This window comes from Bombina bombina, chromosome 3 (assembly GCF_027579735.1).
Source record: "Bombina bombina isolate aBomBom1 chromosome 3, aBomBom1.pri, whole genome shotgun sequence".
NCBI classification, from domain to species: Eukaryota; Metazoa; Chordata; class Amphibia; order Anura; family Bombinatoridae; genus Bombina; species Bombina bombina.
In genome coordinates, this window is record NC_069501.1 from 782,247,136 (window position 1) to 782,271,002 (window position 23,867).

The 23,867-nt window shown below is 40.7% G+C and overlaps 1 protein-coding gene across 1 annotated transcript in view; it reads right to left on the reverse strand.

The window, feature by feature from the left end:
- Nucleotides 1-15,922: 15,922 nt before the first annotated feature.
- The window catches only part of TGFBRAP1 (transforming growth factor beta receptor associated protein 1), a 99,829-nt gene continuing 91,884 nt past the window's right edge, over nucleotides 15,923-23,867 (reverse strand). The window contains exon 12 of the mRNA XM_053707666.1: nucleotides 15,923-16,684. Within this exon, the coding sequence (XP_053563641.1) occupies nucleotides 16,496-16,684 (189 nt within the window). The 3' untranslated portion in view covers nucleotides 15,923-16,495. The remainder of the gene's footprint in view (nucleotides 16,685-23,867) is intronic.

The following is a 23,867-nucleotide window of genomic DNA, read 5'->3' on the forward strand; positions in this document are numbered from 1 at the left end:
GCTGGTCACATGATCCCTCCTAGGCTCCGCCTACCCCAGTCATTCGACCGACGTTAAGGAGGAATATTTGCATAGGAGAAACCCATATGGTACCGTGGTGACTGTAGTTAAAGAAAATAAATTATCAGACCTGATTAAAAAAACCAGGGCGGGCCGTGGACCGGACACACCGTTGGAGAAAGTAATTTATCAGGTAAACATAAATTCTGTTTTCTCCAACATAGGTGTGTCCGGTCCACGGCGTCATCCTTACTTGTGGGGAACCAATACCAAAGCTTTAGGACACGGATGAAGGGAGGGAGCAAATCAGGTCACCGAAATGGAAGGCACCACGGCTTGCAAAACCTTTCTCCCAAAAATAGCCTCAGAAGAAGCAAAAGTATCAAAACTGTAAAATTTGGTAAAAGTGTGCAGTGAAGACCAAGTCGCTGCCCTACATATCTGATCAACAGAAGCCTCGTTCTTGAAGGCCATGTGGAAGCCACAGCCCTAGTGGAATGAGCTGTGATTCTTTCTGGAGGCTGCGTCCGGCAGTCTCGTAAGCCAATCTGATGATGCTTTTTAATCCAAAAAAGAGAGAGAGGTAGAAGTTGCTTTTTGACCTCTCCTTTTACCAGAATAAACAACAAAACAAGGAAGATGTTTGTCTAAAATCCTTTGTAGCATCTAAATAGAATTTTAGAGCGCGAACAACATCCAAATTGTGCAACAAACGTTCCTTCTTTGAAACTGGTTTCGGACACAGAGAAGGTACGATAATCTCCTGGTTAATGTTTTTGTTAGAAACAACTTTTGGAAGAAAACCAGGTTTAGTACGTAAAACCACCTTATCTGCATGGAACACCAGATAAGGAGGAGAACACTGCAGAGCAGATAATTCTGAAACTCTTCTAGCAGAAGAAATTGCAACTAAAAACAAAACTTTCCAAGATAATAACTTAATATCAACGGAATGCAAGGGTTCAAACGGAACCCCCCTGAAGAACTGAAAGAACTAAATTGAGACTCCAAGGAGGAGTCAAAGGTTTGTAAACAGGCTTAATTCTAACCAGAGCCTGAACAAAGGCTTGAACATCTGGCACAGCAGCCAGTTTTTTGTGAAGTAACACCGACAAGGCAGAAATCTGTCCCTTCAGGGAACTTGCAGATAATCCTTTTCCATCCTTCTTGAAGGAAGGATAGAATCCTAGGAATCTTAACCTTGTCCCAAGAGAATCCTTTAGATTCACACCAACAGATATATTTTTTCCAAATTTTGTGGTAAATCTTTCTAGTTACAGGCTTTCTGGCCTGAACAAGAGTATCAATAACAGAATCTGAGGAACCCTCCGCTTCGATAAAAACAAGCGTTCAATCTCCAAGCAGTCAGCTGGAGTGAAACCAGATTCGGATGTTCGAACGGACCCTGGAACAAGAAGGTCTCGTCTCAAAGGTAGCTTCCAAGGTGGAGCCGATGACATATCACCAGATCTGGCATACCAAGTCCTGCGTGGCCACACAGGAGCTATCAAGATCACCGACGCCCTCTCCTGATTGATCCTGGCTACCAGCCTGGGGATGAGAGGAAACGGCGGGAACACATAAGCTAGTTTGAAGGTCCAAGGTGCTACTAGTGCATCCACTAGAGCCGCCTTGGGATCCCTGGATCTGGACCCGTAGCAAGGAACTTTGAAGTTCTGACGAGAGGCCATCAGATCCATGTCTGGAATGCCCCACAGCTGAGTGACTTGGGGCAAAGATTTCCGGATGGGAGTTCCCACTCCCCCGGATGCAATGTCTGACGACTCAGAAAATCCGCTCCCAATTTTCCACTCCTGGGATGTGGATAGCAGACAGGTGGCAGGAGTGAGGACTCCGCCCATAGAATGATTTTGGTCACTTCTTCCATCCGCTAGGGAACCTCCTTGTTCCCCCCCTGATGGTTGTTGTACGCAACAGTTGTCATGTTGTCTGATTGAAACCGTATGAACTTGGCCCTCGCTAGCTGAGGCCAAGCCTTGAGAGCATTGAATATCGCTCTCAGTTCCAGAATATTTATCGGTAGAAGAGATTCTTCCCGAGACCAAAGACCCTGAGCCTTTCAGGGATCCCCAGACCGCGCCCCAGCCCATCAGACTGGCGTCGGTCGTGACAATGACCCACTCTGGTCTGCGGAATGTCATCCCTTGTGACAGGTTGTCCAGGGACAGCCACCAACGGAGTGAGTCTCTGGTCCTCTGATTTACTTGTATCTTCGGAGACAAGTCTGTATAGTCCCCATTCCACTGACTGAGCATGCACAGTTGTAATGGTCTTAGATGAATGCGCGCAAAAGGAACTATGTCCATTGCCGCTACCATCAACCCGATCACTTCCATGCACTGAGCTATGGAAGGAAGAGGAACGGAATGAAGTATCCGACAAGAGTCTAGAAGCTTTGTTTTTCTGGCCTCTGTCAGAAAAATCCTCATTTCTAAGGAGTCTATTATTGTTCCCAAAAGGGAACCCTTGTTGACGGGGATAGAGAACTCTTTTCCACGTTCACTTTCCATCCGTGAGATCTGAGAAAGGCCAGGACAATGTCCGTGTGAGCCTTTGCTTGAGGAAGGGACGACGCTAGAATCAGAATGTCGTCCAAGTAAGGTTACTACAGCAATGCCCCTTGGTCTTAGCACAGCTAGAAGGGACCCTAGTACCTTTGTGAAAATCCTTGGAGCAGTGGGCTAATCCGAAAGGAAGCGCCACGAACTGGTAATGTTTGTCCAGGAATGCGAACCTTAGGAACCGATGATGTTCCTTGTGGATAGGAATATGTAGATACGCATCCTTTAAATCCACCGTGGTCATGAATTGACCTCCTGGATGGAAGGAAGAATAGTTCGAATGGTTTCCATCTTGAACGATGGAACCTTGAGAAACTTGTTTAAGATCTTGAGATCTAAGATTGGTCTGAACGTTCCCTCTTTTTTGGGAACTATGAACAGATTGGAGTAGAACCCCATCCCTTGTTCTCTTAATGGAACAGGATGAATCACTCCCATTTTTAACAGGTCTTCTACACAATGTAAGAATGCCTGTCTTTTTATGTGGTCTGAAGACAACTGAGACCTGTGGAACCTCCCCCTTGGGGGAAGTCCCTTGAATTCCAGAAGATAACCTTGGGAGACTATTTCTAGCGCCCAAGGATCCAGAACATCCTCTTGCCCAAGCCTGAGCGAGAGAGAGAGAGTCTGCCCCCCACCAGATCCCGGTCCCGGATCGGGGGCCAACATTTCATGCTGTCTTGGTAGCAGTGGCAGGTTTCTTGGCCTGCTTTCCCTTGTTCCAGCCTTGCATTGGTCTCCAAGCTGGCTTGGCTTGAGAAGTATTACCCTCTTGCTTAGAGGACGTAGCACCTTGGGCTGGTCCGTTTCTACGAAAGGGACGAAAATTAGGTTTATTTTTTGCCTTGAAAGGCCGATCCTGAGGAAGGGCGTGGCCCTTACCCCCAGTGATATCAGAGATAATCTCTTTCAAGTCAGGGCCAAACAGCGTTTTCCCTTGAAAGGAATGTTAAGTAGCTTGTTCTTGGAAGACGCATCAGCCGACCAAGATTTCAACCAAAGCGCTCTACGCGCCACAATAGCAAACCCAGAATTCTTAGCCGCTAACCTAGCCAATTGCAAAAGTGGCGTCTAGGGTGAAGAATTAGCCAATTTGAGAGCATTGATTCTGTCATAATCTCCTCCAAAGGAGGAGAATCACTATCGACCGCTCTTATCAGATCATCGAACCAGAAACATGCGGCTGTAGCGACAGGGACAATGCACGAAATTGGTTGTAGAAGGTACCTTGCTGAACAAACATCTTTTTAAGCAACCTTCTAATTTTTTATCCATAGGATCTTTGAAAGCACAACTATCCTCTATGGGTATAGTGGTGCGTTTGTTTAAAGTGGAAACCGCTCCCCTCGACCTTGGGGACTGTCTGCCATAAGTCCTTTCTGGGGTCGACCATAGGAAACAATTTTTTAAATATGGGGGGAGGGACGAAAGAATAACGGGCCTTTCCCATTCTTTATTAACAATGTCCGCCACCCGCTTGGTATAGGAAAAGCTTCTGGGAGCCCGGCACCTCTAGGAACTTGTCCATTTTACATAGTTTCTCTGGGATGACCAACTTGTCACAATCATCCAGAGTGGATAATACCTCCTTAGCAGAATGCGGAGATGTTCCAACTTAAATTTAATGCATCACATCAGGTTCAGCCTGTGAGAAAATGTTCCCTGAATCAGTAATTTCTCCCTCAGACAAAACCTCCCTGGCCCCATCAGACTGGTTAGGGGCCCTTCAGAAATATTATCAGCGTCGTCATGCTCTTCAGTATCTAAAACAGAGCAGCCGCGCTTACGCTGATAAGAGTTCATTTTGGCTAAAATGTTTTTGACAGAATTATCCATTACAGCCGTTAATTGTTGCATAGTAAGGAGTATTGGCGCGCTAGATGTACTAGGGGCCTCCTGAGTGGGCAAGACTCGTGTAGACGAAGGAGGGAATGATGCAGTACCATGCTTACTCCCCTCACTTGAGGAATCATTTTGGGCATCATTGTCATTATCACATAAATCACATTTATTTAAATGAATAGGAATTCTGGCTTCCCCACATTTCAGAACACAGTCTATCTGGTAGTTCAGACATGTTAAACAGGCATAAACTTGATAACAAAGTACAAAAAACGTTTTAAAATAAAACCGTTACTGTCACTTTAAATTTTAAACTGAACACACTTTATTACTGCAATTGCGAAAAAACATGAAGGAATTGTTCAAAATTCACCAAATTTTCACCACAGTGTCTTAAAGCCTTAAAAGTATTGCACACCAAATTTGAAGCTTTAAACCCTTAAAATAACGGAACCGGAGCCGTTTTGAACTTTAACCCCCTTTACAGTCCCTGGTATCTGCTTTGCTGAGACCCAACCAAGCCCAAAGGGGAATACGATACCCAAATGACGCCTTCAGAAAGTCTTTTCTAAGTATCAGAGCTCCTCTCACATGCGACTGCATGCCATGCCTCTCAAAAACAAGTGCGCAACACCGGCGCGAAAATGAGGCTCTGCTTATGCTTTGGGAAAGCCCCTAAAGAATAAGGTGTCTAAAACAGTGCCTGCCGATATTATTATATCAAAATACCCAGATAAAATGATTCCTCAAGGCTAAATATGTGTTAATAATGAATCGATTTAGCCCAGAAAAAGTCTACAGTCTTAATAAGCCCTTGTGAAGCCCTTATTTACGATCGTAATAAACATGGCTTACCGGATCCCATAGGGAAAATGACAGCTTCCAGCATTACATCGTCTTGTTAGAATGTGTCATACCTCAAGCAGCAAGAGACTGCACACTGTTCCCCCAACTGAAGTTAATTGCTCTCAACAGTCCTGTGTGGAACAGCCATGGATTTTAGTGACGGTTGCTAAATCATTTTCCTCATACAAACAGAAATCTTCATCTCTTTTCTGTTTCTGAGTAAATAGTACATACCAGCACTATTTCAAAATAACAAACTCTTGATTGAATAATAAAAACTACAGTTAAACACTAAAAAACTCTAAGCCATCTCCGTGGAGATGTTGCCTGTACAACGGCAAAGAGAATGACTGGGGTAGGCGGAGCCTAGGAGGGATCATGTGACCAGCTTTGCTGGGCTCTTTGCCATTTCCTGTTGGGGAAGAGAATATCCCACAAGTAAGGATGACGCCGTGGACCGGACACACCTATGTTGGAGAAAAGGAAATTCTCTGTATTTTATTCCCTCACACACCCATAATACAAGTATTTTATTTGAAAGCGCCTCACAGATTTAACCATATGAACAGCAAAACATCATTCTGTTGGCAAAAAGACAACCCTTTTAGCTTTACCTTTAGTAAAAGTTTGTCAAAGTCCTTTTGTCAATGGTAAAATAGCTTTCATTAAAAGAAAAACTACACAAGCAGAGAAGAGTGATTCAGATGTTGCTATATTACGTTACTATGTGATCAGATTCTCAAGGAACAAGTACACGTGCAAGAAATACAATAAAATGGAGAAAGGCCAGCTGAATACATTTAAAAGCAAATCCTGTGCTATAGCAAAGAAAAAGCTAACCCAGGGACACTGAACCCAAATTTTTTCTTTCGTGATTCAGATAGAACATGCAATTTTAAGCAACTTTCTAATTTACTCCTATTATCAAATTTTCTTCATTCTCTTGGTATATTTATTTGAAAAAGCAAGAATGTAAGTTTAGATGCCGGCCCATTTTTGGTGAACAACCTGGGTTGTTCTTGCCGATTGGTGGATAAATTCACCCACCAATAAACAAGTGCTGTCCAGGGTCTGAACCAAAAATTAGTGTAGATGCCTTTTTCAAATAAAGATAGCAAGAGAATGAAGAAAAAATTATAACAGGAGTAAATTAGAAAGTTGCTTAAAATTGCATGCTCTATTTGAATCACGAAAGAAAAAAACATAATTTATGCTTACCTGATAAATTTATTTCTCTTGTAGTGTATCCAGTCCACGGATCATCCATTACTTATGGGATATTCTCCTTCCCAACAGGAAGTTGCAAGAGGATCACCCACAGCAGAGCTGCTATATAGCTCCTCCCCTAACTGCCATATCCAGTCGTTCGACCGAAAACAAACCAGAGAAAGGAGAAACATAGGGTGCAGTGGTGACTGTAGTTTAATTAAATTTTAGACCTGCCTTAAAGGACAGGGCGGGCCGTGGACTGGATACACTACAGATAAATAAATTTATCAGGTAAGCATAAATTATGTTTTCTCTTGTTAAGTGTATCCAGTCCACGGATCATCCATTACTTATGGGATACCAATACCAAAGCTAAAGTACACGGATGATGGGAGGGACAAGGCCGGGATTAAGCGGAAGGAACCACTGCCTGAAGAACCTTTCTCCCAAAAACAGCCTCCGAAGAAGCAAAAAGTATCAAATTTGTAAAATTTTGAAAAAGTGTGAAGCGAAGACCAAGTCGCAGCCTTGCAAATCTGTTCAACAGAGGTCTCATTTTTAAAGGCCCAGGTGGAAGCCACAGCTCTAGTAGAATGAGCTGTAATTCTTTCAGGGGGCTGCTGAAGGTTGCCGAAGCTTTTTGACCTCTCCTCTGTCCAGAATAAACGACAAACAGGGAAGATGTTTGACGAAAATCTTTAGTAGCTTGTAAGTAAAACTTCAAGGCACGGACTACGTCCAGATTATGTAAAAGAAGTTCCTTCGTTGAAGAAGGATTAGGACACAATGATGGAACAACAATCTCTTGATTGATATTCTTGTTAGAAACCACCTTAGGTAAAAACCCAGGTTTGGTACGCAGAACTACCTTATATGCATGAAAAATCAGATAAGGAGAATCACATTGTAAGGCAGATAGCTCAGAGGACTCTCCGAGCCGAGGAAATAGCCATCAAAAACAGAACTTTCCAAGATAAAAGCTTAATATCAGTGGAATGAAGGGGTTCAAACGGAACTCCTTGAGAACCAAGTTTAAGCTCCATGGGGGAGCAACAGGTTTAAACACAGGCTTAATTCTAACCAAAGCCTGACAAAATGCCTGGACGTCTGGAAACTTCTGCCAGACGCTTGTGCAAAAGAATAGACAGAGCAGAAATCTGTCCCTTTAAGGAACTAGCTGATAATCCCTTTGTCCAAAACCCTCTTGGAGAAAGGACAATATCCTAGGAATCCTAACCTTACTCCATGAGTAATTCTTGGATTCACCACAGTAAAGATATGTATGCCATATCTTGTGATAGATTTCCTGGTAACAGGCTTTCGTGCCTGTATTAAGGTATCAATGACTGACTCGGAGAAGCCACGGCTTTGATAGAATCAAGCGTTCAATCTCCATGCAGTCTCAGAGAAATTAGATTTGGATGATTGAAAGGACCTTGTATTAGAAGGTCCTGTCTTAGAGGCAGAGTCCATGGTGGAAAGGATGACATGTCCACTAGGTCTGCATACCAGGTCCTGCGTGGCCACGCAGCCGCTATTAGAATCACTGATGCACTCTCCTGTTTGATTTTGGCAATCAGTCGAGGGAGCAGAGGAAACGGTGGAAACACATAAGCCAGGTTGAAGAACCAAGGCGCTGCTAGAGCATCTATCAGCATCGCTTCTCGGTCCCTGGACCTGGATCCGTAACAAGGAAGCTTGGCGTTCTGGCGAGACGCCATGAGATCCAACTCTGGTTTGCCCCAACGATGAATCAACTGAGCAAACACCTCCGGATGGAGTTCCCACTCCCCCGGGTGAAAAGTCTGACGACTTAGAAAATCCGCCTCCCAGTTCTCCACGCCTGGGATATGGATTGCTGACAGGTGGCAAGAGTGAGTCTCTGCCCAGCGAATTATTTTTGAGACTTCTAACATCGCTATGGAACTCCTGGTTCCCCCTTGATGGTTGATGTAAGCCACAGTCGTGATATTGGTCCGACTGAAATCTGATGAACCTCAGTGTTGCTAACTGAGGCCAAGCCAGAAGAGCATTGAATATTGCTCTTAACTCCAGAATATTTATCGGAAGGAGTTTCTCCTCCTGAGTCCACGATCCCTGTGCCTTCAGGGAGTTCCAGACTGCACCCCAACCTAGAAGGCTGGCATCTGTTGTTACAATTGTCCAATCTGGCCTGCGAAAGGGTCATACCCCTCGGACAGGTGGACCCGAGACAACCACCAGAGAAGAGAATCTCTGGTCTCTTGATCCAGATTTAGCAGAGGGATAAATCTGTGTAATCCCCATTTCCACTGACTTAGCATGCATAATTGCAGCGGTCTGAGATGTAGGTGCGCAAATGGCACTATGTCCATTGCCAGCTACCATTAAGCCGATCACCTCCATACACTGAGCCAGCCCCGAAGGGCGCGGAATGGAATGAAGAATACGGCAAGCATTTTAGAAGCTTTGATAACCTGGACTCCGTCAGGTAAATTTTCATCTCTACAGAATCTATAAAGAGTCCCTAAGAAGGAGACTCTTGTGAGTGGGGATAGAGAACTCTTTCTCCACGTTCACTTTCCACCCGTGCGATCTCAGAAATGCCAGAACAATCTCTGTATGAGACTTTGGCAATTTGAAAGCTTGACGCCTGTATCAGGATGTCGTCTAGATACAGAGCCACCGCTATGCCTGGCGGTCCTTAGAACCGCCAGAAGTGAGCCCAGAACCTTCGTAAGATTCTCGCGGCTGTAGCCAACCCGAAGGGAAGAGCTACAAATTGGTAATGCCTGTCTAGAAAGGCAAACCTTAGGAACCGATGATGATCTTTGTGAATCGGTATGTGAAGGTAGGCATCCTTTTAAATCCACTGTGGTCATGTACTGACCCCTCTTGGATCATGGGTAGGATGGTCCGAATAGTTTCCATTTTGAAAGATGGAAACCTCTGAGGAATTTGTTTAAGATCTTTAGATCCAAAATTGGTCTGAAGGTTCCCCTCTTTTTTGGGAACCACAAACAGATTTGAATAAAAACCCTGTCCTTGTTCCTTCCGCGGAACTGGATGGATCACCTCCATTCCTAGGAGGTCTTGCACACAGCGTAGGAATTGACTCTTTCTTTATCTGATTTGCAGATACCTTGAAAGATGAAATCTCCCCTTGTGGAGGGGAAGCTTTGAAGTCCAGAAGATATCCCTGAGATATGATCTCCATGCCCAGGGATCCTGAACAATCTCTTGCCCACGCCTGGGCGAAGAGAAAAAGTCTGCCCCCTACTAGATCCATCGCCGGATAGGGGGCCGTTCCTTCATGCTGTCTTAGAGGCAGCAGCAGGCTTTCTGGCCTGCTTGCCTTTGTTCCAGGACTGGTTAGGTTTCCAGGGCCTGCTTAGATTGAGCAAAAGTTCCCTCTTGTCTTGAAGCGGAGGAAGTTGATGCTGCACCTGCCTTGGAATTTCGAAGGCATGAAAATTAGACTGTTTGGCCTTTGATTTGGCCTGTCCTGAGGAAGGGTATGACCCTTACCTCCAGTAATGTCAGCAATAATTTCTTTCAAACCAGGCCCGAATAAGGTCTGCCCTTGAAAGGAATGTTGAGTAATTTAGACTTTTAAGTCACATCAGCTGACCAGGATTTGAGCCATAGCGCCCTACGCGCCTAGATGGCGAATCCGGAATTCTTAGCCGTTAGTTTAGTCAAATGAACAATGGCATCAGAAACAAATGAGTTAGCTAGCTTAAGAGTTCTAAGCTTGTCAACAATTTCAGTCAATGGAGCTGTATGGATGGCCTCTTCCAGGGCCTCAAACCAGAATGCCGCTAGCAGCAGTGACAGGCGCAATGCATGCAAGGGGCTGTAAAATAAAACCTTGTTGAATAAACATTTTCTTAAGGTAACCCTCTAATTTTTTATCCATTGGATCTGAAAAAGCACAACTGTCCTCAACTGGGATAGTGGTACGCGTTGCTAAAGTACAAACTGCTCCCTCCACCTTAGGGACAGTCTGCCATAAGTCCCTGTGTAGTGGCATCTATTGGAAACATTTTTCTATATATAGGAGGTGGGGAAAAGGGCACACCAGGCCTATCCCACTCCTTACTAATAATTTCTGTAAGCCTTTTAGGTATTGGAAAAACATCAGTACTCACCGGCACTGCATAGAATTTATCCAGCCTATACAATTTCTCTGGCACTGGAATTGTGTCACAGTCATTCAGAGCAGCTAATACCTCCCCAAGCAATACACGGAGGTACTCAAGCTTAAATTTAAAATTAGAAATCTCTGAATCAGGTCTCCCCGAATCAGAGACGTCACCCACAGACTAAAGCTCTCCGTCCTCAGGTTCTGCATATTGTGACGCAGTATCAGACATGGCTCTTACAGCATCTACGCGCTCTGTATCTCGTCTAACCCCAGAGCTATCGCGCTTGCCTCTCAATTCAGGCAATCTGGATAATACCTCTGACAGGGTATTATTCATGATTGCAGCCATGTCCTGCAAAGTAATCGCTATGGGCTTCCCTGATGTACTTGGCGCCATATTAGCGTGCGTCCCTTGAGCGGGAAGGCGAAGGGTCCGACACGTGGGGAGAGTTAGTTGGCATAACTTCCCACTCGATAGACCCCTCTGTGACAATTCTTTTATAGATAAAGACTGATCTTTACTGTTTAAGGTGAAATCAATACATTTAGTACACATTCTCCTATGGGGCTCCACCATGGCTTTTAAACATAATGAACAAGTATCCTCTGTTTCAGACATGTTTGTACAGACTAGCAATGAGACTAGCAAGCTTTGAAAACACTTTAAAGCAGTTAACAAGCAATATAAAAAAAACGTTACTGTGCCTTTAAGAGAAACAAATTTTGACAAAATTTGAAATAACAGTGAAAAAAGGCAGTTCACTAACAAAATTTTTACAGTGTATGTAACAAGTCAGCAGAGCATTGCACCCACTTGCAAATGGATGATTAACCCCCTTAATAACAAAAACAGAATAATAAATGACAAAAACGTTTTTTAAACACAGTCACAACAACCTGCCACAGTCTACTGTGATTGTTACTCTCCTCAAACACGACTTTGAAGCCTTTTGAGCCCTTCAGAGATGTCCTGTCATCATACAGAGGGAAGCTGAATGTCTCTGTCAGTATTTTTAGCTGCACAGAAAAGCACAAAAATAGGCCTTCCACACATATTGCAACAGTGGAAAGCTTCAGGAAACTGTCTCTAGGCAGAAATCAAACCAGCCATGTGGAAAAAAAACTAGGCCCCAAAAAGTTTTGTCACCAAACATATTGTAAAAACGATTAAACCATTCCAGCAAACATTTTATATTACATTTTTATAAGAGTATGCCTCTCTATTAATAAGCCTGATACCAGTAGCTATCACTGCATTAAGACTTTACTTACATTAATCCGGTATAAGCAGCATTTTCTAGCAAATTCCATCCCTAGAAAAAATATTAACTGCACATACCTTATTGCATAGGAAAACCTGCACGCCATTCCCTCTCTGAAGTTACCTCACTCCTCAGAATATGTGAGAACAGCCATGGATCTTAGTTACTTCTGCTAAGATCATAGAAAATGCAGGCAGATTCTCTTCTAAATACTGCCTGAGATAAACAGCACACTCCGGTACCATTTAAAAATAACAAACTTTTGATTGAAGAAATAAACTAAGTATAAAATGCCACTCTCCTCTTACGACCTCCATCTTTGTGAGGGTTGCAAGAGAATGACTGGATATGGCAGTTAGGGGACGGAGCTATATAGCAGCTCTGCTGTGGGTGATCCTCTTGCAACTTCCTGTTGGGAAGGAGAATATCCCATAAGTAATGGATGATCCGTGGACTGGATACACTTAACAAGAGAAAAATTGGGTTCAGTGTCTTCTGTCCCTCTCCTATGAATATATATTAATAATAATGTAGCCTTAAAGGGACAGTCAAGTCCAAAAAAAAACTTTCATGATTCAAATAGGGCATGTAATTTTAAACAACTTTCCAGTTTACTTTTATCACCAATTTTGCTTTGTTCTCTTGGTATTAGTTTAAAGCTAAACCTAGGAGGTTCATATGCTAATTTCTCAGACATTAATGGCCGTCTCTAATCTAAATGCATTTTGATTGTGTTTTTCACCACTAGAAGGCATTAGTTCATGTGTTTCATATAGATAACATTGAGCTCATGCACGTGAATTTACCATAGAGTCAGCTCTGATTGGCTAAAATGCAAGTCTGACAAAAGAACTAAAATAGGGGGCAGTCTGCTGAGGCTTAGATACAAGGTAATTACAGAGGTAAAACGTGTATAATTATAACTGTGTTGGTTATGCAAAAGTGGGGAATTTGTAATTAAGGGATTATATATCTTTTAAAACAACAAAAATTCTGGTGCTGACTGTCCCTTTTAAGTAAAGAGGACTCTGACTGTTAACTGTTTCCTGTCTCATTTACTAAAAAGACTATAGAAGCTTCAGTGTACTCCGGCAAATAGCTGGTAAGATTTCACTGTATTCAAAGGTGATGCAGGAACACCCTTTCTAATGGGCTGACTCTCTAACACCCGACCGGGAAGTTGTTTTCTACTGCTGCCTCTTGATTACATAAGGTTTTATATACCCAATACTGCAGTACTGACATATTCAGTAAAGAGGGTGGTTTCCAGAGGTTAAATGACAAAACAAATGTAAAAGAGCTATTTGTAACACAATTTAATACACTGTGCAGGTTCAATGAGAACACATCAAATGGGAGAATAAATGACAGTACAATATCCCTTTAAGTTTCCAGGCAGATAACCTGTTTATGCTTTTTTTTTTTTTTTTTTATAAATTAGAAATGATTAATACTGGTTGGCAGCACATACCTAAAGTCTAAAATAACTTTAGACCTCAAAATCAAGGATAATGGAATAGATGTAGCAAAATGTTTTTGTTTGTTAATAAAAATAGCCAGCACACTATTTCTGTGCAATATTCACAGATACACAGTACTAACACTTTCCTCTAATTAGTACAAATAAAATTGTAAATGTGCAAAATAATACATTTTAATTTATTTAAAAATAAAGCAGTCAAGAATACATTTCTTTGATCATTCTATTGCAATATATGAAGAATTAATGATTATAAAAAAAAAATCTATCATATAAAAATTGGAGTTTGGGGCATTTTTTTTTACCATCCTGACATTATTTAAAGGGATACTGAACCCAATTTTTTCTTTCGTGATTCAGATAGAGCGGGCAATTTTAAGCAACTTTCTAATTTACTCCTATTAACAATTTTTCTTTGTTCTCTTGCTATCTTTATTTTGAAAAAGAACCCTGGACAGCACTTGTTTATTGGTAAATGAATTTATCCACCAATCAGCAAGAACAACCCAGGTTGTTCACCAAAAATGGGCCGGCATCTAAACGTACATTCTTGCTTTTCAAATAAAGATACCAAGAGAATGAAGAACATTTGCTAATAGGAGTAAATTAGAAAGTTGCTTAAAATTGCATGCTCTATCTGAATCACAAAATACATTTTTTTGGGTTCAGTGTCCCTTTAATTGAATAGGCTGCCAGATTGTCTTTAGAAAATTTGGTTGCCATCTCCAATTCAACTGTTGTTGACAGTTAAAATAAATGCTGTTTTTTATATTTCAGTAAGAGTATAGTTATTATAAATTAAAGACAACTATACATTATTAACCATATGCATGCAGATAAAGAGTAATTTGATTTTCTGTGTCTAATTCTCATGACTCCTAAGTTTTTCTAATGGTGATCATATCCAATATACAACTTCAGCACCAAGAAAATTTCCTCTGGTAAAAACATTTTTCATAGTGAAAAAATGTGCATGTATTTTTGTAAAAAAAAAACCAAAACTACAGAAAAATGGCATTGTTTTGACATACAGCAACAACCATTCTCAAAGTGCCAGAATAAATGAGCCTCAATGCAAAAAATGATTTCTGTAGAACAGTCAAGAACCAGAAAGTAAATGTAAATACTTTAAAACTGAACCTTTTTTTGCATTAAAGGAATAGTAAACTCAAATATTTTCTTTCATGATTCAGAAGCAACTGTCTAATTTACTCCTTTTATCATTTTTTCTTTGTTCTCTTGCTATCTTAATTTGAAAAAGCAGGAATGAAAGCTTTGGAGTCGGCCTATTTTTGGTTCAGTAACCTGGATAGGGCTTGCTGTTTGGTGGCTACATTTAACCATCCAATCAGCAAGCGCAACCCAGGTTCAAAACCTAAAATGGGCCGGCTCTAAAGCTTTTATTCCTGTCTTTTCAAATAAAGATACCAAGAGAACGAAGAAACATTTATCATAGGAGTAAATTAGGAAGTTGCTTAAAATTGCATGCTCTATTTGAATCATGAAAGAAAAAAAATGGGTTTAGTATCCCTTTAAAGAGAGACATGAAAGTCAAAATATTTTTTTTTTCTGCATGAAATGAAAAATAGAGCATATTGAGGTAGGCTCAGAAGTGTGCATGAGTCTCAAACACTATTGGCACAAATATTGTTGCAACCACTGGTGCCATATGAAGCTTATATGTGCACTCTCCTGAGCCTAACTAGTCCTGTTCTCATGGAAAGGACCTAAATTTAACCAAAGAAAAAGAGGTAAACTTGATAAGCAAATTGAATTGGAACTTTCTTAATTGTATGCTCCATCTGAATCGTGAAACTTTAGACTTCCATGTACCTTTAATGAATTCATGTAGAGGTTAACAGACATCTCTTACCCAATATCTGGTGTTTTGCCAAGACAAAATGAATTCAATTCTATCAATACAAAAATGAACTGCAAAAACCTAAAAGGACTGAAATGTAACATAATGCCTTAAAGGGACATTCAACACTACATACAATTTATGCACCTCCCACTAATTATGGGTGCTGCCATTTTGGAATCTAGGTGTCATTGCAGGCATCTGAAGGGGAATTGCTGCATGTGACAGCCATGACTAGAGAGAGGCACGGAATAACCTCAATATTACGCTAATAAAATGTACTAGTGTTTAATGTCCCTCTGAACTTCCCCACAACGTTTTAGTGTAGTGTGCAAAATGTTTCAGCAGACCATGCTATTACATGGTTAAGCTGTGAGGATTCAAAAACCAACATTATGGTAACAAATGGTCAAAAACACTACAATGGTGACACTTTCAGCAAATAGATAATAAAACAGCTAAATAAAAGATGTCAAACACCCAAAATGAACCATCAGTCTTCTGGAACTATAAACTCTGAATACACAGTAATGATATCATGAAAAGAAGGTCATATCTTTATCGTTGATATAAAAGACAATAAAGAGATAATTTACTTCTGCATAACCTTGATTTTCTTCATTATATTTAAAGTAATAAACTTAATCCAATTCTCTTGGTATTACATTTAACAATAATTTTATCTATAGATTAACTGGAATGATTAACATGATGAAAGATTTTACTTATTTAATTGTTACAATGGAGTGTAGTGGCATAGTGTAAGATTTGTACTGAAAAATATCAATAAAGATCCAGCCATAGTTTATCAGGCGCACAGACAGACACTAGCTATATCTACAACATTAGATTACTACAAGTCATTGACTACAGCATACTTCTGCTGATGCAGACACCAACTCTTGAGTCTATTTGTACATTCCCATCACATTATATGCAAAATATCCTCAGTGCAAATAGTTTAAAAAAATTGCAAAAAAAGCTAAGTTTCAGTCATGTAAATATAACAGTAGCTGAATGTTTCTAATCCCTTTCAGGACTGTGTTGATCTTATAACTGCTTGAAGACACATATCCACTTTGAGTTTTATTGTGGCTAACCACCATGTCAATGCATATTTTTCCTGCTTCATAAAATGTTCATATAATTTACTCAGACATGTACAGGTAAGTGCACGTTTTTCACATTCCTTTGGACTGAAGCCACCAATGTCATCCACAGAAAATCATAATCCATAGAAGTTCTATCATAGAAAGTTAGTAGAAACATCTGGGTTCACCATTATCTTCAAGTTCTTTTACCAGGGTTGGGTAAATGACCAGAGACACTACTGTTGATGTGGTGGTTTGTAGCACAGTGAGTATGAACAATATGGCCGCTGGGGTGCCTGACAAATGTCGGCTCTTTGAAAGGGTTACGGCATATATGGCAAAACTTTTTTTCAGACAGGATGACCGGTTTTTCCTTCATCTTCACCTAATAATAATAACAAGAATAGCAACGATATTACAAACATAAAGGCATCATTTGATTTATATATACACATATACACACATATACACAGTGGATATAAAAGTCTACACACCTCTGTTAAAATGTCAGGTTTCTGTGATGTAAAAAAATGAGACAAAGATAAATAATTTCAGAACTTTTTCCACCTTTAATGTGACCTATAAACTGTACAACTCTATTGAAAAACAAGCTGAAATCTTTTAGGTAAAGGGAAATAAAAATAAACAAATAAAATAATATGGTTGCATAAGTGTGCACACCCTTAAACTAATACTTTGTTTAAGCACCTTTTGATTTTATTACAGCACTCAGTCTTTTTGGGTATGAGTCTATCAGCATGGCACATCTTGACTTGGCAAGATTTGCCCACTCTTCTTTGCAAAAACACTCCAAATCTGTCAGATTGCGAGGGCATCTCCTGTGCACAGCCCTCTTCAGATCACCCCACAGATTTTTATCGGATTCAGGTCTGGGCTCTGGCTGGGCCATTCCAAAACTTAAATCTTCTTCTGGTGAAGCCATTCCTTTGTTCATTTGGATGTATGCTTTGGGTCGTTGTCATACTGAAAGATGAAGTTACTCTTCATGTTCAGCTTTCTAGCAGAAGCCTGAAGGTTTTGTGCCAATATTGTCTGGTATTTGGAACTGTTCATTATTCCCTCTACCTTGACTAAGGCCCCAGTTCCAGCTGAAGAAAAACAGCCCCAAAGAATGATGCTGCCACCACCATGCTTCACTGTGGGTATGGTGTTCTTTTGGTGATGTGCAGTGTTGTTTTTGCGCCAAACATATCTTTTGGAATTATTGCCAAAAAGCTCAACCTTGGTTTCATCAGACCATAACACCTTTTCCCACATGCTTTTGGGAGACTTCAGATGTGTTTTTGCAAAATTTAGCCTGGTTTGGATGTTTTTCTTCGTAAGAAAAGGCTTTCGTCTTGCCACTCTACCCCATAGCCCAGACATATGAAGAATACGTGAGATTGTTGTCACATGTACCACACAGCCAGTACTTGCCAGATATTCCTGCAGCTCCTTTAATGTTGCTGTAGGCCTCTTGGTAGTCTCCCAGACCAGTTTTCTTCTCGTCTTTTCATCAATTTGGAGGGACGTCCAGTTCTTGGTAATGTCACTGTTGTGCCATATTTTCTCCACTTGATGATGACTGTCTTCACTGTGTTCCATGGTATATCTAATGCCTTGGAAATTCTTTTGTACCCTTCTCCTGACTGATACCTTTTAACAATGAGATCCCTCTGATGCTTTGGAAGCTCTCTGTGGACCATGGCTTTTGCTGTGGGATGCGACTAAGAAAATTTCAGGAAAGACCAACTAGAGCAGCTGAACTTTATTTGGGGTTTATTTGGGGTTAATCAGAGGCACTTTAAATGATGACAGGTGTATGCTGACTCCTATTTAACATTATTTTGAATGTGATTGCTTAATTCTGAACACAGCTACATCCCCAGTTATAAGTGCACACTTATGCAACCACATTATTTTAGTTTGTTTTGTTTTCTTCCCTCCACCTAAAAGATTTCAGTTTGTTATTCAATAGAGTTGTACAGTTATAGGTCACATTAAAGGTGGAAAAAGTTCTGAAATTATTTATCTTTGTCTCATTTTTTTACATCACAGTATATATATATATATATATATATATATATATATATATATATATATATATATATATATATATACATACATACATACACACACACAGTATATATATCTCATTATCTAAAATAAAATATTATATTACAAAATACTTAAAAATTATTGATACAATTTCCTGTTGTATTTATGGAAGTATTTCACTTACATAGAACATACACATTTAAAAAGACACTTTACAATTTAAAAAGACACTTTACAATTTAAAAGACACTTTACAATTTACTTCTATTATCTAACTTGCTTTGTAGGCACAGGAGAAGCAATTGCACTTCTGGGAGCTAGCTGCTGATTGGTGGGTGCATATATATGCCTCTTGTCATTGGTTGTACCCGGTTAGCTCCCATTAGTGCATTGGTGGTCTTTCAACAAAAGCTATCAAGAGAATTAAAAGGGATATGAAAACCAAAAATAATTCTTTCAGGATTCAGACAGAGCATGTGCTTTTAAACAACTTTCTAATTGAATTATTTTATCAAATGTTCTCTTGGTATCTTTTGTTGAAAAGCAGGGACTTATGCTTAGGAGCTGGCCTATTTCTGGAGCACTATATAGCAGCCGTTTTGCAAGATTGTTATTAATTTGCAAGAGAACTAGATGGCAGCACTATTTCCGGCAATATAGAGCTCCAGATACCTACCTAGGTATCTCTTTAAAAACAATATATCATGAGGATTAAGAAAATTTGATAATAAAAGTAAATTGGAAACTTTTAAAAAACAAAATTTATTCTTACCTGATAAATTTCTTTCTTTCTGGATATGGAGAGTCCACGACGTTATCAATTACTAGTAGAAATATCACTCCTGCCCAGCAGGAGGAGGCAAAGAACACCCCAGCAAAGCTGTTAAGTGTCACTCCCCTTCCCACAATCCCCAGTCATTTGACCGAAGGGAAATGGAAAAAGGAATAACAAAGGTGTAGAGGTGCCTGAGGTTTAGACAAAAAAACAACTGTCTTAAACTAAAGGGTGGGGTCGTGGACTTTCAATATCCGGAAATAAATACATTTATCGGGTAAGCATAAATTGTTGTCTTTCCTAAGATATGGAGAGTCCACAGCATCATCAATTACTAGTGGGAACCAATACCCAAGCTAGAGGACACAGATGACTAGGGAGAAAGACAGACAGACCTAAACAGAAGGCACCACTGCTTGAAGAACGTTTCTCCCAAAAGAAGCCTCAGTCGAGGCAAAAGTATCAAATTTGTAAAATTTTGAAAAAGTATGCAAAGAGGACCAAGTTGCAGCCTTGCAAATCGGTTCCACAGATGCTTCATTTTTAAAAGCCCAATAAGAGGAGACGGCCCTCGTGGAATGAGCCGTAACTCTCTCAGGAGGCTGCTGACCAGCAGTCTCATAAGCAAAATTAATTATACTTCTCAACCAGAGGGAAAGAGAAGTAGCAGTAGCCTTCTGACCTTTACGCTTTCCAGAGAACCAGAGAAACAGACAAACAGGGAAGAGGACAGGCGTAAATCCTTAGTCGTCTGTAGGTAGAATTTTAGAGCACGTACAACGTCCAAGTTGTGCAACAGAAGTTCCTTATGAGAAGAAGGATTCGGTCATAGAGAAGAAACAATTTCCTGATTAATATTTCTATCCGAAACCACTATAGGAAGAAAAACCAACTTCGTATGAAGGACCGCCTTATCAGCATGAAAGATAAGGTAAGGCGAATCACACTGCAAAGCCGAGAGTTCCAAAACTATCTGAGCAAAAGAGATAGCAATAAGAAACAAAACGTTCCAAGATAACAACAATATCTATGGAATGCAATGGCTCAAATGGAGCTTGCTGCAAAACTTTAAGAACAAGGTTAAGGCTCCAAGGAGGAGCAACAGACTTAAACACAAGCCTGATTCTGACCAGGGCCTGCCAAAAGGATTGCACATCTGGCAAATCCGCCAGACGCTTGTGTAACAAAATGGATAATGCAGAAACCTGACCCTTCAGAGTACTGACTGACAAACCCTTCTCCAGACCTTCCTGGAGAAAGGACAAAATCCTAGGAACTCTGACCCTACTCCAAGAGTAGCCCTTGGATTCACACCAATAAAGATATTTATGCCATATCTTATGGTAAATCTTTCTAGTCTTGCGAGCCTTAATCAGGGTCTCAATGACCGACTCAGAAAAACCACGCTTATTCAGAACAGTGTTCAATCTCCAAGCAGTCGGCTTCAGAGAAACGAGATTTGGATGAAGGAATGGACCCTGAGTTAAAAAGGTCCTTCTCAGAGGCAACCTCCAAGGTGGAAGAGATGACATCACTAGGTCTGCATACCAGATCCTGCAAGGCCAAGCAGGAGCTATTAGAATTACCGATGCTCTCTCCTGTTTGATACGAGCAATAACTTGTGGAAGGAGAGCAAACAGGGGAAACCGGTATGCTAGAGTGAAATCCTCAGAGTCCCTGCGCCTTCAACGAGTCCCAGACTGCTCACCAGCCCAGCAGGCTGGCGTCCGTGGTCACGATCACTCGGGAAGGTCTCCGGAAGTATGTGCCCTGAAACAGATGCTCCTGAGAAAGCCACCACGAGAAGAGTCTCTTGTAGACTGATCTAGATCCGAATGGTCCCCGTTCCATTGTCTAAGCATGCATAATTGCAGAGCTCTTAAATGGAATCGAGCAAAGGGAATGATGTCCATGGTAGGGACCATCAGACCAATTACCTCCATACATTGAGCCACTGATGGCCGAACAGTAGACTGAAGACAGAGGCAAGAGGAGAGAATTTACGATTTTCTGACCTCCATCAGAAAAATCTTCATAGCTAGGTAATCTATTATGGTCCCTAAGAAAACCACCCTTGTAGCTGGACCAAGTGAACTCTTTTCCAGATTCACATTCCAACCGTGGGACCGTAGAAAAGACAACAAGATCTCTGTATAAGAGTTTGGTTGTTGAAAAGATGGCGTCTGAACCAACATGTTGTCCAGGTAGGGTGCCACTGCAATTCCCCGAGACCTGATCACTGCCAATAGAGCCCCCAGAACCTTTGAGAAAATTCTGGGAGATGTGGCAAGGCCAAAAGGAAGAGACACAAACTGAAAATGTTTGTCTAGAAATGCGAATCTGTAACTTGTGATGATCCCTGTGGATGGGAACATAAAGATACGCATCCTTTAGGTCTATGGTCGTCATGAACTGACCCTCTTGGACCAAAGAAAGAATGGAACGAATGGTTTCCATTTTGAAGGATGGAACCCTGAGAAACTTATTGAGACACTTTAGGTCTAGAATAGGACGAAAACTTCCCTCTTGTTTGGGAACCACAAACAGATTTGAATAGAATCCTAGACCCTGTTCCCTTACTGGAACAGGAACTATCAATCCCAGGAAAGAGAGGTCTCGAACACAATTCAAGAATGCCTCTCTTTTTATCTGGTCTGCATATAATCTTGAGAGGTAGAACCTACCCCCTTGGAGGAAAAGTCTTGAATTCTAATTTGTAACCCTGACATACTATGTCCACAGCCCAGGGATCTGGGACATCTCGTATCCACGCTTGATAAAAAAAAGAAAGTCGGCCCCACACTTGATCCAATCCCGGATCGGGGGCAAACCCTTCATGCTGATTTAGACTCAGCTGGGGGTTTCTTTGATTGCTTCCCCTTGTTCCAAGATTGGGTTTCCATGAAGACTTGGACTGTTCCTGCTTGGAAGAGAGAGAGGAAGACTTTCCAAAAGGAACGAAAAATTACTCGACGCCCTTTAGGCCTATTCTTCTTGCCCAATTCCTGTGTAATAATCTCCATAGCACGGTCTGGACCCGGAAACACATCCACAGAGAAAGGAACATCAAAGTAGGTGAGAACTTAGGATCCAGTGATCATCAATCTGTTTGGTTTAGTATTCATGAGCAGGAACTGTCCACCCAGACTAAAACAAAAGTTTTAGACTTTAGGACGGCAGATTTTTCATTAATGGGAGAATACCTAAAAAACTATTTAAAGGGGAAAACCCTTATTACAGGGGTTCAAGAACAGTGGGAATTTGTGAAAGGTGCCATTTTAGATGCAACCGCACACTGTATTAGACATGTCTGTAAAAGTAAAAGAAAGCGGAAACCAATTTGGTTTTCCAAAGAAGTAGCACATGCTGTAAAGACAAAAAAGATAGCTTATAAAAATTACAGACACACACAAGCAGATGATGATATGAAAATATGGAGACTCCAACAAAAAAAAAGACTAAGCAGTTAATTAGGAAGGTTAAAGCTCATGCAGAAGAGAAGATAGCACAGTCAGTAAAACATGGGGACAAAACATTTTTTAGATATATCAGTGAAAGAAGAAAAAATAAGGCAGGAATAGTAAAATTGAAATCAGTTGATGGTAGAATAATAGAAGGAGATAAGCAGATTGTAGACTGTCTCAATGATTACTTCTGTTCTGTTTTCACAAAAGATTGTGAAGATACAATGTCTACATTAAGGGATGCTACGAAAAATAGAAACAAGCTTAACAGTAATCTTTTTACAGAGGATGAGGTTTTGTTAGCATTATCAAAAATAAATGTTACAAAGGCGGTGGGTCCTGATAATATTCATCCAAGGGTTTTAAAAGAACTGCGATCAGTGCTAACTGTCCCATTAACTGATCTGTTTAATCAGTCACTATTAACAGGAGCTGTCCCAGATGATTGGAGAATAGCAAATGTAATACCTCTTCATAAAAAGGGCAGTAGAGAAGAATCTGGCAACTACAGGCCAGTTAGTTTAACTTCAGTAGTAGGGAAATTAATGGAAAGACTCTTAAAAGAAAGAATTATGACTTACATAAAGACAAACAATTTAGAGGACCAAAATCAGCATGGTTTTACTTCAGGGAGATCATGTCAGACTAATCTAATTGACTTCTTTGATTATGTAACAAAAGTATTAGACAAGGGTGGAGCAGTTGATGTAGCATATCTAGATTTCAGCAAAGCATTTGACACCGTCCCACACAAACTTATTCAGCAGAGGGGGCTGTTACTAGTGGTGTTCCTCAGGGGTCAGATCTGGGGCCTGTTTTGTTTAACATATTTATCTGTGATATCAGCAAAGGACTACAGGGGAAAGTATGTCTCTTTGCAGATGATACAAAAATTTGCAACAGAGTGGATGTTCCAGGGGGGGTAGACAAAATGAGAAGTGATATACAACAATTGGAGGATTGGACAAACGACTGGGATCTAAAGTTTAACACAGCAAAGTGTAAAATAATGCATTTAGGGAAGAAAAATCCAAATGTTAATTACAGACTCAATGACACTTTACTGCCTCTTACAGATGAGGAACAGGACTTGGGAATTATTATTTCAGATGATTTAAAACTTAGTAAACAATGTAGTAATGCAGCGAGTAAGGCTAGCAGAATGCTTGGATGTATTGGTAGAGGTATTTGCAGCAGAAATAGTAAGGTTCTTATGCCACTTTATAGATCATTAGTTAGGCCTCATCTTGAGTATTGTGTGCAGTTCTGGA